The 21508-nt window shown below is 41.5% G+C and overlaps 1 protein-coding gene across 1 annotated transcript in view; it reads left to right on the forward strand.

The window, feature by feature from the left end:
• snd1 (staphylococcal nuclease and tudor domain containing 1) overlaps nt 1-20933 on the forward strand; it is a 132756-nt gene extending 111823 nt beyond the window's left edge. Inside the window, exons 19-24 of the mRNA XM_077500097.1 lie at nt 3562-3685; nt 4005-4074; nt 5799-5912; nt 8060-8263; nt 18926-18970; nt 20266-20933. Of these exons, the coding sequence (XP_077356223.1) occupies nt 3562-3685; nt 4005-4074; nt 5799-5912; nt 8060-8263; nt 18926-18970; nt 20266-20331 (623 nt within the window). The 3' untranslated portion in view covers nt 20332-20933. The remainder of the gene's footprint in view (nt 1-3561; nt 3686-4004; nt 4075-5798; nt 5913-8059; nt 8264-18925; nt 18971-20265) is intronic.
• Nucleotides 20934-21508: the final 575 nt, after the last annotated feature.

The raw sequence follows: 21508 nt of genomic DNA on the forward strand, positions 1-21508 counted from the left end.
CTCCGCCACCCAACCCCCCATCCCTTTTCCCCCCATTTTAATTATTCCTCTTTAATAACTCTTAAGTGCAGCGTTCTTCATGCATGGCTATCTTTACATGCACTCGATAAGTGATTAATTTCACGTTTGGAACATTTTTTTTTCTTCTTCACCAAATCACCGGCAAGCTTGAGTGATTGCGCTCCTTAATCATCAGTTCATTGGAAGGCTCTTTATCTGTTAATGTACTCATTTATCTGGCATTGTCTCACTTTCCTCCCACACACATTATCTCCCCTTCAAAGGGCTATCGCGCCATTCCAACCACCCCGATTTTTTTTTTTTTCCCCCGGCATTTGGCCTCTCTCCGTAGGCTATATGTAATTACTTTCAGGAGGGGGACCCGCATAGATCTCAATGACCTTGCGCACTCCAAAGACACGGGACACTCCGGGCGCATGCAACCAGGAAGTAGCGACCCCCACTTCTCCACTGTCAACCTTTTTTTTTTTTCTTTTTTTTTTTCTTTATTTTTTTTTTTTTAACATGCTAAATATAGCCCATTAAGTATTTAGTGTTCGTATGTGTCCGCAGACTGAATATTGGGTGCCACATCATCTGTTTATCAAAGATGCCAAGTAGTATGTAGGAGAGTGTATGTTGACTTAGAAAACAAGTGTGCTCTAATTAACGGAGCAAGCAGCCCGCTGAGGAGGATAAAGCTCAATCTTGACAATCTGCGCTACAAAATCAGCTTAGCAGCAATCACATGATCAATGCTTGATGGGCAACGTTGGCTCAAGGCAGATTAAAAAAAATGGCAAACATAACGCACATCAGGCAAACGTTTAAAATTGCCAGCACACTGAAAGAAATTGTTTAAATAGTTGTAAGCATCTGTTAACGTCCCTGCTGAGTTAATTTCCTGCCAAATGTGCCATTTGAATGAGAAATGGAGCTATATATATATATATATATATATATATATATATATATATATATATATATATATATATATATATATATATATATATATATATATATATATATATTAGGGGTTAAAGGATGTTTTTTTATTTTTTTGGTAGTCAACTAGAGTATGAACAATGGTGCCATTATTTAGTACAGCAGTGTTTAACTTTCTTGCACCACAGACCAGTGTCATATAACAACATAGACAACAAATAAAATCAGTGGTTGAAACTGCAACTTGGAAGATGAGATGGTGAAAATGTGATTAGTCAATTTCAAGATTTAAACATGAATTGCAGGTTCGTAAATTTAACTTGTCAATGATTGGTTCAACCCTAGTATATATAGATTCAAATGGGAAGCTGAAATGTTGTTTTTTTTGTTTTTTTTATTATAATAAAATATTTTAAATGCTCCCCCTGTGATGAATCTCTGAGATATTCCAAATCAACCGAGTTGAGATTAAGAAAATGGGAAGCGGGTCCAGGCTTCAAAGAGTGATCTGTCTGAAAGAGGTTGAGGGAGGGTCAGGGGGCTTCATTAGGTGATGAACAGCTGCTTACACGTAGGAGGCGCTAGTGTGAATCATGCGGGCCGTGTGGCGCCTGGCCTGCAGGCTCTTTACGACAGCAAGCGAGCGGTTGATGGGATGGGGCGGCGCTCGTGCAACCCAAAGGATACACCAGAGCACTCTATGGGAAACCCTGAGCAATTCTGTTTATGGGTTGAACAACCGGGGCTTCAATTTTGGCACCACGGACTTTTCACGTAAAAACATTTCGATAGATAGGCATAAAAACAAATCTAACTCACCACTAATTGTAGTTAGCACATTTTTCCCCTTCAACAAAAGAAGGGCATCTGATATTGTGTTCTGCAGAGAGGACGTTGGATGATCCCCAATCGTGTTTTGTTTTCCAAACGGATGTCTTGAACTGATTATCTTGTGATGGATTTATGTTGAGAGTAGACGTGACAGGACTTGACTTGGGAAGTGGCCGGAGTGAATCTGTTGAAGCACGCGAGGGGTCGTAAATCGGCTCGTTAAAGGCGGCGAACCGTGGCGACGCTTGTCAGCGGCCTTTGACTGCATCACTCGCAGCTGTAATAATCACGTTAGCGCCTGCGGTCAAAGCTCCAGCTATTTATGGCCCCGAGGTGGAGTTAGACACTGTTAACGCAATCGGAATTTGACGTAGGGAGTTGAGGCACTGATGCGTGCCCCCCCCCAAAAAATACATAAATATTGCTTCTTTTTTGTTTGTTTGTGACTTGAGCCAAAAAGAGAGTTCAGAGTCTTCCATTTTGTTCTCCACCTAGATGTCTTGCAGTGTTTCTCACACCCCGCCTTTATTATTTACATAAATAGAACCGTCGTCCATTAGGGGTTTGCATATTTATCCATCAGCAAGCACCCTCTCAAGGCTCATGTCTTCTCTTTCCGCCTCTCTTTGGACACGAAATGGAAAAAAATATGTCGGACGTGCGCCCATGCATACATATTCTCACCACAAAAGAGTTGGTCTAGCTAGCTAGGCTAATAAATCAAAAGGATTGATGGCTTTTCCAAAAATTTGGAGGTAGCCACACTCTCCAAAATGGCTCCCAATCATTGCTTAGCCCTCATTTGGCATCTATCCTCCCAGTTAATGAAATCATCCCGCCTGTCTCGGCACAGATAACCCTATGCTCCTCGCTCAAGGCGTTAATGACAACGCGCGGCCGCTGCAAATGACCTGAGCAAACGCGCTCGGTGCATCTTAAAAAACAAACATCGCATTTGCGAAGGTTATTTGGGGGCGGATTGAAATGAGACCGCATAGCATTAACCTGGCAGATTTAAGAGACGCAATGTGGGAGTGAGTAATTGCAAGATTGACGCTTCTGTTGTCATGTGTTTACATTTGCGGCTCAGCCGTGTTTTCCTGCAGGAATTATTTAATATTATGTCTGTATTTGTGACATTGACGCTCTTTGGCTAACAAGCTTGTTTCAATCGTGCTTCTGCAGACTAAACACAATTTCCAAGCAAGCACCTGCAGTCATTCATTACAACCAGACCTCTACAGTCTATTCCTTCAGCCATTTTCTGATTCTCTGGTGTGGGGTTCAGCCAGTTAAGGATGGTACCAAATTAATCAGCCTGGGGTCCTCAATGATTGTGCACGATGGGGCCTTCAAGGCCCTTTGTTCCTGTGTTCCTGGGACCTTAAACTCCAGAATCATTTTCATCTTGGTAGTTGTGGTTTTGGAGCTTAAGTGTTCCAATCTGATTCGTTCCAAGGTATTTTCAGACTTTGCCCCTTAATAACATCCTGGACACCCTCCTGGCCAGATCTTCCCTCAGGCCTGATAAATGACCTGATAACACAACACAAATGGGTACAGGATAAATTTAATGGTATGCACCCCCATAAACTAAATATCAATACTTTCAATCTTGAGGTAACATAATGTCACACAGATTTAGAATACTTTCAGATGATGGAGCATTCAATAGTGTTATCTCAAATAATTTAAATTATAATTAATGCATATAAGTATTTGATGACAGGGATTAGTAAAAACGTGAAATGGTTCTCTTAGCAGTCATTGTGTGTTCCCCACTAGGAGGCCAGCTGGAGAGTCTGATGGAAAACATGAGAGCAGAGATTGCGGCCCAGCCCCCTGTGGAAGGAGCCTACGCTCCACGCCGGGGTGATCTCTGCATAGCCAAGTTTGCTGATGGTGAATGGTACGTGTCGGGATCAAAATGGGACTTGATTAGAGAGTTGTGCTTCAATTTCTACTTCCGTTCCCTTGTTGACGCATGAACACCTGATTTTTAATTTTCACCTCATTGCTTGGTAATTTCGTAAGCGCAGCCACCCACTTGATGTGATGATCTCGCCGCCACCGCTCCAGTCAGCTCTGCCTTGACAGCCACACACATGGATGCTGCATGTTGACATTTGTATGCGTTGTTGTGGTACCAACATGAAAACCAGAGAGCTGTCTACAGGTGGAAAACAAGCAATTGTGGAAGCAGTAATGACAAACTTTTTGCCCTGCAGGTACAGAGCCCGAGTGGAGAAAGTGGAGTCACCGGCAAAAGTGCACGTCTTCTACATCGACTATGGAAATGTGAGTGATGGAAAACAATGTGTAGCGAGCTATCTATTATACATTTAGCAATGATGGGGAAACAATGTTTAACTTTGGATTATATACTTAGCACATGACAAAATGAGTCAGATGTTTCACAGCAATAGAGGTAAGTAATGGTTAAGTAGGTCAAAACTTTCATTGAATAAAAGGTACACAACAAATGATCCCAGCATACTGGTAGCAGTATAAAGCTGATTATTAATTCATTTTTCTCATTTTAATAATTTGACATCATGATGATGTGAGATTCCATAGGATTTTCCATAAACATTCCCCATGAACTTTTTATAACCCCAAAATACTGGCCTGTGATTTGTGCGTTGCCATTGATTTGTGTAGCTTAAGGCACAATAATCAGAGATAGACGCCAGCATGCCGCAGCAGTCCGGCTAACTGCTGTACCCACGTGGTGGCCATGTTGCAGGGGCGGCTTTCCATTATGAAAGGCAATGCATGGGCGTTGAAAATCAATTGTGACTTGCTCGTTTCTCAAACACTTGTCATGAAGTTGACTTTTTTTTTTTTCTCTCAATGCTTTTGTTATGTCCTTTTGGCGGGGGAGGGGGAGTCCCACAAAAATATAATTACCTGTGAAAGGTTTCTCACAGTTTCTCTTGTTTTCACACAGAACTTCCTCACAGCATGCTGTATCTATCTTCCTCATATCTGTGCTAATGATGTCATGAGTTATTATAATGTTGTGAGGTGTGTAGTGTCATGGCTCAAATATATTATTGGAACTCTGAGATTGTTCTCTTTTATATTTTGCCCAAAATTCCTCGTTGAAATACGGGTCCCTGTGTTGGCATTGTAGTTCTTTTTGCCTTAGTCATTCATGACCAAAGGAACACAACAAATGCACTTCTTCCTCTCATGTATTGTTCATTCCCACGATGCATTGGGCCATTACCTTGCGTCCATCCACTCCAACAAAGGGCTTTTGTCTCCCCCCTCCTTTTCCTTGTTCAAAAGAGGCACATTTACGAGTCTCTAATACGACGTCAATAAATCTGATTGGTCGCAAATGTTGAAGGTGTTCTTCCGCACGACTCTGGAGGGCACTGATCACATTAGTCTAATATACGTGTCTCGTTAAAGGAGCGCCACACTTTTTAATGGCGCTGACTTTTTGTCACAATTGTCTCCACTGTGCTACCTTATCTTGTTCAAGTCACCCACTCGAGAGAACATTTAAGCGTTTATTTATTTGATCAGCTCAGGGAGTGGTAAAGCAATTTTCCCAGGTGCTCTGAGCCACACATGAATGGAAAATTCCAAAGGATTCAATCTGTTTATATCCAAGAGAAAGACATCACTAGTAAATATTCAGTTTTCAAGGCCAACCAAATTACAAGTGACTAAAAAAAATGCACACAGCATGAATCCTCTAATTGCCATCATCTGCGACATGAAATTTCCATTTTGGGGGGGGGGGATTCCCCCACCCCACAAAAGTTAGTTTCACAGCCCTGCCTCCTTTATTATTGAAACGTCTTTATTCAGAAGCCTAATCACAGCAATCAGTGCTAATTGTCACGGCTGCCATATTGTCTCGGTGTGCACTTGACTGGTGTTGTCGGCTTCTTGACTGCAGTCACGCAGCTGCCAAAGCCTTGCGCACCCCCACTTGACATCCGGCCTAAATTGGAAGCTTGACACAAATGACGATAATAAACACAATCAATATGTGTTGTTCCCAGAGAGAAACGGTGTCATCCACCCGCCTCGCCACCATCCCACCCGCCTTCAGCACCAGAACGCTGCCAGCACAGGCCACAGAGTACACCTTTGCCTACATCCAGGTGCCGCAGGACGTAAGTCACAAAAATGCCGACGTTGCTTTTTAGGAGGAACTCTTACATGTTATACACAAGAAAATTATTTTGTACATTTTACACATTTTATCGTTATTTTTCTATATTGTAATATCACTTATGTTCAATTACACATATAACGTATATTTTTATATAATGTACCATTTTACTGGTATATACTATCACTTCATTTATACCTAAATGAATCCTAAAGGATAATACATAAGACAAAAATGAACATAAGTAAAATCAATAATAGTAAGAGCCAATTTGCTGCAGTTCAATCATCCCTTTCCCATATATATATATATATAAATATATAAATATATATATATATATATATATATATATATATATATATATATATATATAATTTATTATTGATTTTACATTTATTTATTTATTTTTTTGTCCCAAAATCTGCTTGGTCACTTGGTGCGTGTGTGTTGAAGCATGCTGTCACTCGTCCCTAGAGTGGGTACCTCCTGAAGGGTGAAGTGGCCCATCTGTTGCTGCGCTCACAGGCGTCACCTATACTGCAAACACACACACGCAGAAAGCTGGCAGGCTTTCGTCTGGCCAAGTAGAAGCCAGCTCACCTTTTTGTGTGAGCCTCACCTCCGCAAAACCGCACACTTAGGCGGGCGGCCATTTGCTGGCTGCAGGTAGTTTGCGCCACGCCGCAAATAAACATTTCTCTCCAGCTGTTGTTTGGAACAAAATTAAAGCAGTCACCTTTTGAAAAGTCGGCGACACTGGCATTGTTCCCACAACAACGCTCACTCTATCCACAGGCTGCACTCAATTCTGTTCACTTACCAAAGTAGATCGCTTAGAAAGGTGATACATGGCAATTTTTGGTTTGTTTTTGGGGTTTTTTTAATAAAAGTGCGTTGTCAAAGCCGTGTCTCTCTTATGTCGCACTGAGTTCATAAATAAATTAAATGAACTCAAGGTTACACAACAACCACAAAAGTCAATTAATTAATTCGTAATTAAAGTCAGCGATATTTTGCCTTTTAAGAGGCTTTTCACTTGGAGCACTTTAAATGTTATGAAAACATTAGACCGTGGCATCAAGCATCGAGAAGTGCTTTAATGCCGACACTTTCTATTTGAGTGAGCTAGCGACATTCCACTGTTGAGAGAAGTGAGAAATTGTATTCCCATACCTAAAATCAGAGTCAAAAAGAATCAAGCATACCATTCAACCAATAAAACAACTTTTTAAAGTCATAAACTTGACGTCTTCTTCTACATTTTGTTTTCTTGTTTTTGTGAACAAGTAAACAGTCATATCTGAATAAACATTTGTGCTAAAAAGCCTCTACATACTGGTTTAGTAACCAAATCAGCAAAAACACTCACATTTTGTAAATGGAAACACACTTTATTAGAAATTTGAATTTCTTTCTGATCTAAAACAAACTAAGGAACACAGGAACTAAATCAGCGTGATTAAATGTGCTACATGAAATTTTCCCCTTTATTAGCAAACCAAATGTATGAAAGAAAAACATGACTTTTGGCCACATTTGCAATGTGTCGAGGTGGACATCTGCTAACAGGACAACAGGAGACGTGTCCAAAACTCTTACGGGGGCCCGGGGTCTCACAAGTCATTTTGAGTAAAAGTGCAATCAACCAACTTTGCTATGAATAAATAAATTCTTCCCACCTTGATTAGGTACACCTCAAAGACTCAATTTTGATTGACGCTGTTATTTAAACATTCACACACACTTTAGTGGAGCACATTTTGTTGCATTAAATCAAATGTCTGAGTGAGTGCATATTCAGAATGTGACCCCTCTTGAACAACCTTCCCTTGCCCACACGCACACACAAACACACTCAAGGGCAGTTCGCTGGAGGGCGGTTGCCATGGTGACAAGACCCGGGGCAGGAGGGGAGGGAGGAGATGGATGGGCTAAAAATGGCGATGACATGGATTTTCTAGTGTGTCCATTTAGCCATCATTGGTTCGTTAGCATGATGAGCCAAGCAAATATACATTCAAATGTGCTCAAACTAAAATGAAGTGAAAGAAGTTCTTTGATCTTCTTGCCGAGGTGTATTTTCGAGGGCGTGTCCAATTTTTGGTTGTACTTTTTGTGTTTTTACGCTTACTGCTCCGTTCCCCGTAGGAGGATGCCCGCGCCGACGTTGTGGACTGCGTCGTGCGTGACATCCACAACAGCCAGTGCCTGCTCAACGTGGAGTACTCTGGCGCCACCTGCCCGCACGTCACCATCCAGTTTGGTGACACAAAGGATGACGTGGGCCTGGGCCTGGTGAAGGAGGGCCTAGTCATGGTGGACGTCCGCAAGGAGAAGCACCTGCAGAAGATGGTCAGTGTTGCATGCTCAGCTTTTGACTTTGTCTCTGTCTATTTTTATTGTGCTAAGTGGCCCTGATCATTCAGAACTGTCAAGACTGCTTGGCTAATTGTCTCTGGACGTACATTTTTAATAGTGTGGCTGTGTGTCGGTCACTTGTTTGTTGCCCTAGTGTGAGTTCACCCTGTTTGGCATTAGCAAACAGCCCCTTGAGTTCTTAAGTGTTGTCGGTTCGATCCACGCCACTTCCTCACAGCGCAGCCACATCTCTCATTGACTTCTCTGGTCATTATGATAATTCCCCCCTTGGACCCACTCGTGTATATTCAGGTAAAGAAAATTGACATGTCTGCAATTACAGACAGCAATTGTCCGCCAATATCAATCACTCTGCCTCTTAGTTAAAACTGTAAACGGGCGAGCTCGCGGGGAAATCTGCGCCACGTCTTAATTGCTCGTAAACGCTCAAAAACGCACACGGTTATGACTGAGAGTAATCGCTCCCACGTGAACTGAAAGTGCCTCACTAAAACCCTTTGCATCAGTGTTTCAAACCCTTGGCTCTAAAGAAGCGCTCGAGGATCATGATGTGGTCGGGAGGTAATTGACTTGATAGACAAAGGACGGCAATCGGACTAATAAGCTTAGCCACTTGTTTTGGTTGCATCTAATGGTTTCTCTATAGTATTCTGTGTCAGTGTCTGCACTACCACCCCCCCCTCGGTTGCCCTCAACCATATTCCCATCCAGAGAAAGCTTTAACAAGCCCCGCAGTGTTGCTGACGTGCTTACAAGTAAGCCGCCCCGCTCATAATTCTGCTTCCCAGCTCAAAAAAAGATCTTGCTCATTTTGTACGCCGCCAAAAAAATAAAATAAAATATGATGCCACTTGAAAGCTTTAAATGGAGCACGAGTCAATTCTGCAGATGATGTACAACACCCGCTGGTCATGGCTGACTCCCACCAGAGAGAAAGTTAATAAAATCCCTCTGATAAGGTTTGTTTATTTGCTCTGCTCCCGGTACAACATCAAAAACCTGCTGTAATTTCACCGTTACAGTTGCTATGATTCGGGCTGGCCGGATATGCTTTCTTCGTAGACCTGGACAGACTGTGATACCAGTGGCAAAAGAATATGTATATGACTTGACCATCCATACTGCTTAACTCATTCTCGCAACCATTTTCACTGAAGCAACCCACTTTTCTCCCGGATGTTTTCCTGGATTTTGACTGATTGTGCAAGGTCCACAGAATATTGTCTTCTTTTGCTATAAAAACACGGAACTACCAAAGCAAAGATTTAGAGTCTCTTCCTTTATCAAGAAAAAAATGTCTGTTTCTGTTTCTGTTATGCAACAATTTGCATTAGAATATAGCTAAATTTCATCATGGCAACAAAAAAAACTGTCTAGTTGCATCCCTTCAACCTTTGCGGATTACCACCACCTGAATAACTGCTAATCTACGCTGTCAAACAAAAAAAGGTTGGGTTTTATTTATTTATTTATTTTTGTTTCTCTTTAGCAATCTCATTGGTATTATTTTTTATTTATTTTTTTGGTGATAGTTTGACAGCTATTTTCAAAATAATTGCAGGCTATTAGGATAACATGCCACTACAGTAATCTGGAAATTTGAAAAGAGCCCGACCACAATTTAAGATCCAGATTGTCATGACTTAAGTCATGCAGAAGTATTGTTTGGGTCTTGTCTCATGTCTGGGGTCACGCCTGGGTTAAGTTTGAGTAGAGTTCTTGACCGTACGTCAGAGTTCACGACCCGTTACGTGTCTGTTTTGGTATTGATGTAACAGCATCCAGTTTCAACTAGTTTTTGGCTATATGTTGTCTGGACTATATTATGTCAAGGATCTTTTATGCTATATGATGTTTGTTGATGTCAGGAACTATCTGTAATTACGGAGTCAACAGCCAATCAGAGAATTCCTTGTCAGTACTAGTATTCACATGTCTCACCACAACCAATGAGATTGATTGACTGTCTATTTAAGGGTCTGAGAATTGTGTGTGTTTTGCCGGATTATTTCTCAACTGTTCCTGTGTACAGCTCTCACACGTTCTGCCTCGCAATGTGAATAAATAGATATCATCTTATTTGTGTCTGCATTTGGGATCCGACTCCAGCACCCAACACAGATGATTGATATGAAAAAGAAAATTCTGGGGAAGGGGGGTGGGGGGAATGTGAACAAGAGATCAGTAAGGAAAAATAACACAAATAATGGGTAATGGGATAGTTCAACCCCTAGCCCCACCCCTCCAAAAAATATTTCTCGGTTTCATAATATAGTTTTATAATAATTAAATTTAAAAAATACACATTTAAAATTGTGTAAAAACTAGTGCATAATTCCAAGCTATGAACATAAAGTAGGCTTAAAGCAGAGTATATGGTAAGTGAAACAAGCAAAATGTAGTGTTAACACTGGTGCTATCCAACTCTACAACAGAACTGACTTACAGTACATTAAAATGATTGCGTCGCTTTTCACGCTATCCAAGTTAACGTTTCCCGACGGCCGCTCTCCAGACTCATCTCGGGTGACTTTTGTCATTTGTCTCTCGTCTTCACTCATTAGCCGAAATGCGGCAACGTCGTAATGCGTCCTGCTAAACATTGCGTAACAGATGGGCCGCCGTTATGCCGTCGCGCCCCAACGTTGCTTCCCAGTCGAGTCGCGGCTGCGCTCAAGGTTAACGCCGCTTGTCCACCATATGTATTCAGGCGTCAGACGCAATCCGGAAACCAAAGATAAACAGTCCTTTTCTGAAATGACCCGTGCCCTAGTAGGCAGGCCGGCAGTTCCTGACGTGCAACACCCCATAAAGCGCGGGCGGGATTAACGTATAAATGCGGCACTGTCCCACAAAATCAGCGATAAGCATGTACAGTTGATCGCACTCGTGTCCCGCACGTGTGATTAGCGTTCACTCACTGTATAGCAGATGCGGCCCATCCTAATGTAAAGATGAATCCCGCCCGCAGCTGGCGCGCAGCATGCGTCGTTGTTGTGCACCTGCCGCGTAGCAGATGGACGCTATTCGCTTTTTATGCCGTGGTCACACTGTTTGACGCAGCGCACATTACACCTGGATCGCTTCTGCTTGTTTTGGTGCATCAGCAGCGCAGTGCCCAACACGCTGCGTCTTGTAACACCAGCTGCTTGATATGAGAGCTTACTACTCATCATCTGGCTTCATTACTGAGGCTGGGAGGTCAACCTCTTAAAAAAATTTTTAAAAAAATCAATCTAGCCTAGTGATGTCAGCATGTGTGAGCAATTTAGCAAGACTTTTGTATTGACATGCAACCTGGGGAACCTCACTCCGTTCATTGTGCTGCCCTCAGAAATAATCAGATAATAATAATTATCAGAAAACAAAATCCGTACTCAATCAATATCATAATCACAGCTAGCTGATATGGCCTAATTTGGTCGCCAGAGTCTCACAACTGACCTCTTTACATTCAAATGTGCTACAAAAAATAAAAATAAACAAAATAAAAAACAATCTTGCCAAGTGTTAATATACATTAACGAGATATGTTAGCCAGTTTGGGGAACCTCTCTCAATTCATTCATCTGTGTGTGCTGTAAGTTAATTAAATGTTATAGTTTTGAAAACAACATTGCTATTGATTGACACCATAATCACCATTAGTGATTATCTAGTAGATTTGGAGCTTTGTTGTGCATATAATTGATCCGCTCATTCCAGTGGCCGCTGCTCTTTTTATTTATAAAATGGTGTTTCGTTCCTGTAGATTAAATTCCAAGTGTTACGTGTGTATTGATTTTCTCAACTAAAACTAACAGTGACCCAAACTCCATAAGCCAAATGAGAAATGAAACTTTTATACAATTTGAATATGTGAAGTCAACTTGGCAACTGTAGTTGTTAAATCTGTCCTTTTTTTTTTCTTTTTCTTTTTTAACTCGACCTGAGACAGACATAATGAATCCACTCACTCTTGCAGAGTGGATGTACTGAGCTATCCTTAAATTGTCTTGGCACTGTCGACACGAGGCACTGCAAGAATAGAAAGATACATGTAGTGCCCTTTAATTTTCAAGACAAGGACAGACAGTAGTCATCACCAATGTAACATTTTAATATAAGTCGAAAGAAAAGTTAAACACTGGATAATCAAACTAAAATAAAGGGAAATTAAACGCATAATGAACAGTAAAAATGTGCCATTTGTTGGCAATCCTCCCTGGTTGTTCCCTTGCTAGTCGTAGCGCATGCTATTTCTGTTAGCATCTGCTTGGTTAAATTTTATTTGTGTATGCCACTTTATATGTAATTACTTTTATTGATAATATTGTACTGAGCAGCCATGCAATTTCTTTTGGATCCTCGTAAACGAAATAACAAATTCCATCTCTTGACTCTGTTGACCGCTGCTAACACAAACAAAAGTTCATTAGCGTTACAAGCTAATGATTCTCTCCTTGCTAATTGCTAATCCAATACAAAGACGCGCCAGTTATCATCAATCATGTAGAACAAAAGGGGCATGCCGCATTGATTGGGAAGATTCCACAGTCAATGTATGCATATACAGTAGATCATATTAATATTCAAGTCAACCAAATGTGTGAATGACCATTAAGAACGATGTAGCATTCGCAAGTAGTGCCTTGGAAAAGGAACACACATTCACACTCAGCCTCGCATTCCGTTATCCGCGTGAATAGCTTTGACAGGGCAGAAAGGGTGGAACACATCCGCCATTTGTCTGACTTGTACTTGGTCGTCGCTGTCATTCTCAAAGAGTCCCCAGCATGTCGCCGATGTCCCGGCGCGGCCTAATTGCAGTCATGGCCGGTGGCAAGACGGAATGACTGAGCGGGGAGAGCGAGCGATGGTGGGAAGTGTTAAGCATACGTGTGCAATCCATACAGGAAATGAGAGGAAAAGGGGTGCACATACGCCAGGATGCCCCCAGGGATGCCGCATTCCATTAATCACACTTGGAATCTGCTGCTTGTCGCATGGCAATTTGGATATTTTTTGTAAGGCAGGTTGACTTTGCCCAAATGAGTTATGGGAACTTTTGGTATGTGTAAGGAATCTATTTTTTTTTTATTTTTTTGCCTCATTTTGTTTGAAATGGCAGAATGTTCCAGATACTCATTGGCGTCAATGGCTTTACTGTTTTCTGTTCATTCTGACCTTCAGTCGACATGAAAACAGCTTTTCAGATCTGAACTTTGTAAATACATCTATTCTTTGCCATCTATGTTAGGGATCATTTTCCGGAAATTAATATGTTTGGGCCTTTGATTGGCTAAAATGCCTTAGTGTGGGGCTTTTCATTTTTTTATTTATTTTTTTTGTGACGTACCCCCAGGAACAGAAAAATATTTCACGTCCCCAACCAACTCTCCACTGCCTCTATAAGTAGTTTGATTTGTCTCAGAAATTGTTGTACGTTCACTTATGCAGTGGAGCTAATACATCTTGCTCACTCTCTGACAATGAAGGGACACTGCCACCTACTGTAGTGGATGAGCAATTACACTTTATTGAAAAATAGGCCACTTGTGCAATTGCTCTTCATTGTTGTTCTTGTGCCTTTATCGGACATGACTTTGTTGCCCCCTCTCATTGGCTAAACTTGCCTGACTTATAGCGCCACCTGTTGGTTTGGCATGCACTTAACCTCCTTGTTGACCCGAATGTTGGGCTAACCTAGTGAAAAAGTTGTGCCCTTTCTGTTAAATTCAAGGTTCATGGTCGCTACTGCCGCCCCTCCCAACTGACACCCACCATGTCATCTATAAATGGCTTTTAGCTGTTTCCGGAACACCAATTGACAGGCTTTCAGGTCGCTGCCCTCACTGTTCAACCCTGGTGCCTGTCACAGCCCATCAAGACCACCCCCACTCCCCCCAACCCGTCACCAAACACACACAGATACTGAGCGTCATGGATGTCAGACAGCATGACCGCTTTCCACCAATGGCTCAATACCTAATTTACAAGCTCGAGTTAGAGATGCGGGGGGCCTTTTAATGGACATTTTCTGCTTGCCTGATATTGACTGCACGCACACACACATGCACAGTCCCACTGTGTCCCCAAAGTCCCTTCAGACATGTCCCCCCCTTGACCCTTGCAACTTATCTTAAGCACACATGATTGAGAGGGATGCACACCTAAAAATGTCCAAATTTTTTTTCTCCCGAGGGCCTGTTGTAGGGGAGAAATGACCTGTTGTGATAACTGAAGACAAAGTAACACAAGTTGATTATCGTTGCAAAGAGGTCAGACAAATCGACATGAACATAAGCAGCATCACGAAGCTCTGCCCAAGGGGGGGTGCGGGTCATATAGTGCTGTCATTGTAGAATATTTTTAGAATCAATTAATGTATTGCTTATTCAATCGGTTAATTGACTGATCAGACTCATTTTAGTTTTGCATTAAAGTGTGTTACAAAAACATTTCTTCCCTGATTACTGGATTAGTGTTTATTTTGTACTTTATTTGTATAGTGATTTAAAAAAAAAAGGGGGGGGGGGGGGGATTAAGGTTGTACTAGTCATTGTACAATCATTGTTTTCCATAGTAAAAACAGATGATTGCAAATGTCTTATTTTGATTTAACACAGAAGATAATCATTCTTTCATGAAGGATGACAGAAATCAGTTAACTGCTGATATGCTGAAATCAGAGGATTTTGACAATTTTAAATTAAAAAATGGCTCAGAACAATTACTAAAGTAGTTGTTGATTAATTTGATAATCGATTACTTGTCGATTATTCGATTAATTTTGACAGCTCTCGTTTCAAAAGCAATGTGTTGGCTTCACATTTTGTTTTTTGTTTTTTCTCAAGCAGTAACTTCTTGTATTGTTATTGAAGATGCAAACACCCCAAAATGAATAGTAAATGTGAAAATTTGATGGATGTGGGGGCACTTATCCTTTCATCGGATGTGCAAAAAACTCATGCAAATGACCCCCAGTCATAGTTTGGATACTCCTGGCATACAGCTTTCTTTATTTTCATGACCTTGCAGTAAAAAACAAATGGACACAGCAGTATATAAAATGTCTGCCTTCCATATTTGTTTTTATTTTTACAGTGCCCTTGAGGTGGGGGGGTGGGGGTGTTGCTAGTCCAGAATGTTCCCTCTCATTTGCCCCCACCCCGCCTCCCCAACTCCTCTTTCGTGTGAGCACATGCTGGTGGGCTTGTCATGGCACATTCCCAGCAGAGCGCCTGATCCCCCCCAACAGCCTCGCTGGGAGGAACACCGAGGCCCCGTCAGGGCACCTCAAACACTACAGTAAAAAAAAAGAAGGGAAAAAAAAACACACAGGAGTTGTTTGTGATGTAAAATGGCAGCGTGGCTCGTCTACCTATTAAAATGGAGGTTTGAACACATTGCTGTGGTCAGCTGATATCAAAGTATTTGCCCGAGGAGGCTGCCCCAAATCCTCGCCGCAGGCCTTGCAGTATTAATGCGGCTGCCATGTTGAATGACAGACCTCTCGCAGGGAGCGCCGACAACATGCCAACTCCAAACCGTTTCATCTACAGGCATCGTAACACACACACACCGACGACAATGGGGAGCAGCAAAGAAAAGAATATAGGAAAGCCAGATAGTGGTGGCATTTTTTGTGGGGGTTGGTTGGAGATCGACTGCTCGTGTCTGGAAGCCACAAAGCGTCGGATCATCATTGCTGTTAATGAGCAAGGGCCGACATGCGACATTGTTCCCTTCACGGCCGAGTGGCTTCCCAGTGCCGTGACTTTGATTAGTCACTAACAAAATCTGCTTTCGCATAGTGTTTTTCTTTCCGCTGTGATGTTTTTCAAGCGGGCGGGGTGAATCCTACGCACCAGATCGCGCGCAACCTGTCAGAAAGCCGCCACCGATTTGTCACTCAACGGAACGCCACCTGGACACGGCACACAGCGGCCAGCCAGCTCGGTGAACAGCTAGCTTGGCGAGCTCGCTCAAGATTGCAGCATCTGTCACTCGCCTTGCAGGAATGATCGCACCTCCGACAAGTTGTTCCATGAGTCCAAAAAGTACGAAAAGTTTTCATGACATTTGTCGAGGGGCTTAAGAATTTTAAAGAAATCTTGTTGACGTACTAAAGAAATCAAGCATTATGTCATAGTTAGCCACAGTTTCTGCAAAAATGTTTATCCTTCCGATAAAATCCACTCTACACGTCCTTCGTAACAATACTGTACCGCTAAGTGATTCAATCTAGTTCGTTATGTTTCCACAAAGTTTAGACGTAATTTGCAAGTTGACTTCAACCTTTTTTGCCCACATAGAACAGTGACTCAGGAAAAGGACAGCTTTGACTCCCGTACTTGAAATTTTCATTCCGATTTTTCCCTGTAAAGGTTGGAACAGTTTTGGGAATGCACAACATCTCATAACCCGGCAATTGTCCTTATGACAGATGTTTCATCAAAATTAAACTATCTTCTTTGAATTGTCTTTCCAACATAATCCACGCTATTCATCTTTAGGAATGCCATCTATCACTAAGTGACAGTCTAGTTCGCTCACGTTTCTGCGAGACGTAATTTGCTGGTCAACTTCTGTCACAGAAGTTGTTCTTGTGTTGTGTTGTGTTGATACCTTTTCACACAGGTCATCGTCACAGGAAAAAGGCAGCTTTCAAAGCCTACTTTGAATTGTCTTTTGCACGGGACGGTCTAGTATGCCACGGTAAAGTTGGGAGCATTTTTGTCAGTACATGACACTACATAACTCTGCAATCGCCCCCTCAGCTGAATGCATTTTCTGTCTGCTATTGGTCATAAATCGCCAGCCTTCCCCTGAGTTTGTTTTTTGTTGGCACGCTTATAGGCACAATATTGTTGAGCTAACTCCTCTACTTGCTGAAAACTCTGAGACTCCGCAATTGAAGGCCACAAAAAAGCACTTCCAATCTTTCCCGTGTACATCATTTCAAGATTGGCCCGTCTTTAGCGTCCCAATATTGCTTGCATTAGAACCGCATTGAAAATGAAAAAGGCTCCGCCGCGGGGTTCTCCGAGCTGTTGGCAACTCGAAGGCCGTCCTCGACATTGGTGGATGGGATCGCCAAGAAAGACGGCAATGGGATCATCAGCGCTCATTGTGCTTGCGTCGCTCTTTTCTTTTACGGCGACATCTGGCCCGTCGAACGCCCCCCCCCCCCTCGCAAATCTCTTTTCGTCGGCTTTGACGGATGACTCGCGCAGCCGCCGCAACACTCGAGTGTGAGAACAAGAGCGCCAGATGTTTCCGCCGTGTCGAGTGTGCAGCGCCTATGCCAGCGCATCTGCTGCTATAATAAGACGTACAACGCCTCCATTAAGCAGGAGAAGGAATTCTTTCATTGTGGGGATAGTTTGTCCAATCAGGTCTTCTCAGTCGGGAAATATGTCATCCGCACTCAACAAACAAACAAATACACACAAGTGGATGAGTAGCACACTTATGAAGGAATTGGATACGGCCACCAAAAAGTCAACAGCACATGCAGAAAAAGACACAGGAAGTCTGCCATCTTGATTTGAAGTGGCCATTTTGGGTGGTTTCGGCCATTTTGCATTTTTTTTCAAAAATTAAACCTCTAAAGCCAGTTTCACTTCCAGAAGTGGAATTAGGTTGATGTTTGTATCATGAGTCGACTCGCAAAAAGTCTCAAGAAGGCACAAAAAGACAAGGGAGGTCAGACATTTTGGTTTGAAGCGGCCATTTTAGCCTCATTTCGACCATTTCCTTAAAAGACAAATGCCTTCTTGACGTTTTGTCCAACCAAATTTGAAGTGTATAGCAGCGTGACGGGTGAAGCTAAATTGCAAGGGATTTGATTGTATTGAGCGTGTTAATTTTGGATGGCTCGCCATAAAACAGCAAACTTCGAACTGCAGTGTTTTCAATGTTCTCATTAAGTACAACAAACGGTGGTTGCGTGTTGCGTTCTTTGCAAGTCTTTCTCGTCGTGATAAAGGACGCGTCTGCTCAAAGGCTAACCCCCCTCCACCCTTTCTTTTTCCTCCCTATTACTCATGAGCGCTTCATTGAGCGAGGCTAAAAGGCTGCTCTAGCAGAAGCAGTCAATATGCTCCACACTACTTCGTCTTTTTTATCTTCTTTTATTCCCGCTCTCACAAACAATTCCTTTCACGCTAAACGGTTACGGCGGCATCGGCACGGGAACGCCACGCTCTCGCCGCGCACGTAATTAGAAATATTCCGAGTGCCTTGTGTAGATGCAGAAGTTATTAAAAAAAAAAGAGAGAGAGAGAGAGAGAGAAAATAATTAAATGTTTTTTGTATCGGGCTCCTTTTGAGGGCACCTCGAATCCGTTAGAGCGCTAACGGCAACCGACTCCCTCTCATTAAAGGCGCAGTTGTAGACAACAGCTAATGTTGTAATGCGAGTATTTGATCGTTAATGGACCACATGCAATGACCAATTGTATCATCAATCATACAAGACACTTTAGGGCTTTGTGTGAATGTGAGAATCTCTCTTGAATGAACTGAAATCTCTCATGTTTCCATTGATTGAGCCAACTAATGCTACATGTTTTGCCAATCCCAATTTCTGAACATTAAAGAGAAGATTTGGGAAACACTCGTGATTGATTCGCTTTTGTCCCCCCGCAGGTCAAGGAATATCTGAACAGTCAAGAATCCGCCAAGAGTGCCAGGGTGAGTCCAGCCTGTTTGCTTGCATCTACTTTCCAGTTGTGGCAAAATGAAGATGCTAATTACTGTCACACACATACCCAAATAGTTTTGTTTCCTGTATGGGTTGTTGGTAGCAGTTTGCACAGGTCCATATTGAGACATCGTGCATGCTGTACGTAGAAATGGAACAAGCATGACATAAGATGACACACCATCACAAGACACGCATGATTACGTTATACACACACTAACAGATTAATAAAATAAATTAATATTAGTAAAATAAATTAATTTAAAAAATATATAAAAAAAAACAGCAAATAAATACTTAGGAACTCCCACCTTACTGAAATACTGATTTAAAAAAGTATTTTTAAGTGATTTAAATATGTCACAATTTAAAAAAATATGTTGGCGAGTGGGGTCAAAACCAAAACCTCCCTGTAATGTCATTTCCATGTAGTAAATAAATACAGGCATACACACTTTAAAAACAAAGATATTAAAAATTAAAAATACTGAATATTAAATAAAAATAAAAAATAAATAAATAAATAAAAATGAATAAATAAATATAAATAAAAATAAAAATCTTGAAAATATTGAATGTTCATAGGTAATGACATCCAAATATATTAATAGTATTTATTAAAAAAAAAAAATGAAATTATCATCATAGTTGATTATTATTCAGATGTTTAGGTACTCAAATAATGAGGAAAGATCAATACTTTCAACATATTTTTTTTATTTTATTACACAATAGAATAATAATTAAAAATCATATATATTTATTTTATAGTAGAGTAAAACAGTAAACTAGTGTGTTAAATGTGCTTGGAATGAACAGACTAATACCTGCCTTATAACGTGCTGTCATTTTGTAGCGTAAGTGCATTTTTGGGCTCATTTCCAAAGTGAAGTCTCAGTGTCGCCGCCTGGCGCTATCCTGGAGGCGTGGCGCCCACGGTCTTTGAATGCGGGAATGCTAGACTGTATAGGGAGGGGTGAACTTAAACAAAAAACATGCACACTACAAATGGCTCATTGATTCCTCTTCTAATAACTGCCGCTAATTAGCACAGGCGCTAATTAGCTATGAATCACAATGTTAACAGCTGAGTGAGTTCTGGCGGCCAAAAAAGAAAAATCCAACCAAAGAAATGTAATGTATACACACGCTCACATACAGAAGTAACCAAGCACCACTCATTAGTGCCTCTCCAAATTCCTGCAGAATAAATATTGTAATCTGGTGTTTGCTGGGCTATGAAATGGTCAAATGAAAGTTGATTTTTTTGTGTGTTTTTCACCAGCTCAACATTTGGCGCTACGGAGACTTCCGTGCTGACGACGCCGACGAATTTGGCTACAGGCGCTAACGTCGTCATGGGAAAAAAAAGTTTCCACAAAAAAACAAAACACACAAACGACAAAAATGACCATCCAATCAACGCCATTCCAAAGACCAACATGGACATATGGGTGGGAGGAGGAGAGTGACTGACTGGACAGATGAATTCAAACTTTTAAAAAAAAAAAAAAAAAAAAAACTAAAAACACGCTCACTCTTCCTTTTTAAATTGTGAATATCATGGAACAAAGCATGCTAGCGACATCTTCACTCACATCATGTGCTATTTGATAATTCCGAGGCATCTCCTCCAATCACTGCTTTTCTTCAAGGACAAATGCTCAACTTTATTTGATGTTTATTTTTTGTGATGACAGAAACGTTCCTTCCGCGATAAACGTCTGCATCAGTGAATTTAGTGACGGTTAAAAAGGGCAAGTTTGTCTTGGAGTGTAAAAACGTGCACTGCGTCGACATTTTGCCATGCGGTGGCTTTCTTAAGTCTTCTCTTTGCGTCTGTGAAGTTTCCAATTTGTAGCTACCCGACGTTGGCGGGCGAGCCATCTTTTCTGTCTCACATTTGTCTCCTCACTTGGATTAAAAAGCTCAATAAAAACTGTAAGTCACCCATTTTGCCCTCTTTTTTTTTGGGTGGTTTTTCCTTTTATTTAAAAAGTGATTGCATGTAAATGTAGCAGCACGGAAGCATAAACATTGTGAATAATCATTACAGGCCAAAAAATAATAATAATAATAAAAAATACGGCCGCGCAGAGGCCCTCATAAACATTTAATACGAGCGCTCGTAGAAGTAAATGTGCCGTTTCACATGAAATGAATGTTAAGCGCGCTTGGCGTAAAGCGGCTCACTTAACGGTATAATTCATGAATGCCGTGATGACGACAACCAGGCTGACGGACGGCCACTCACCAATCAGGCTCACTCGCCATCAAGGGTTTATGGTGAAGCACTACGTCAGTGAGCAGCTGCCATGGCATGTTTACAACAGGTTGGCCTGAAAACGGCACAAAATGAAAAGTAAGAAGGGTGCAGCCTCATCGGAATGCTCACTTCTGTTCTCTTTTAAAGTTGCCTATTTACTTCTTTCCTAATTTTATCTAAAACATTTATTTTTCATTTTAAAATATTTACTATACTTATTTATTATTATATTATTATTTACTATTTTACACATTTTTTGTTT

This window comes from Festucalex cinctus, chromosome 16, assembly GCF_051991245.1.
Source record: "Festucalex cinctus isolate MCC-2025b chromosome 16, RoL_Fcin_1.0, whole genome shotgun sequence".
Classification (NCBI taxonomy): Eukaryota; Metazoa; Chordata; class Actinopteri; order Syngnathiformes; family Syngnathidae; genus Festucalex; species Festucalex cinctus.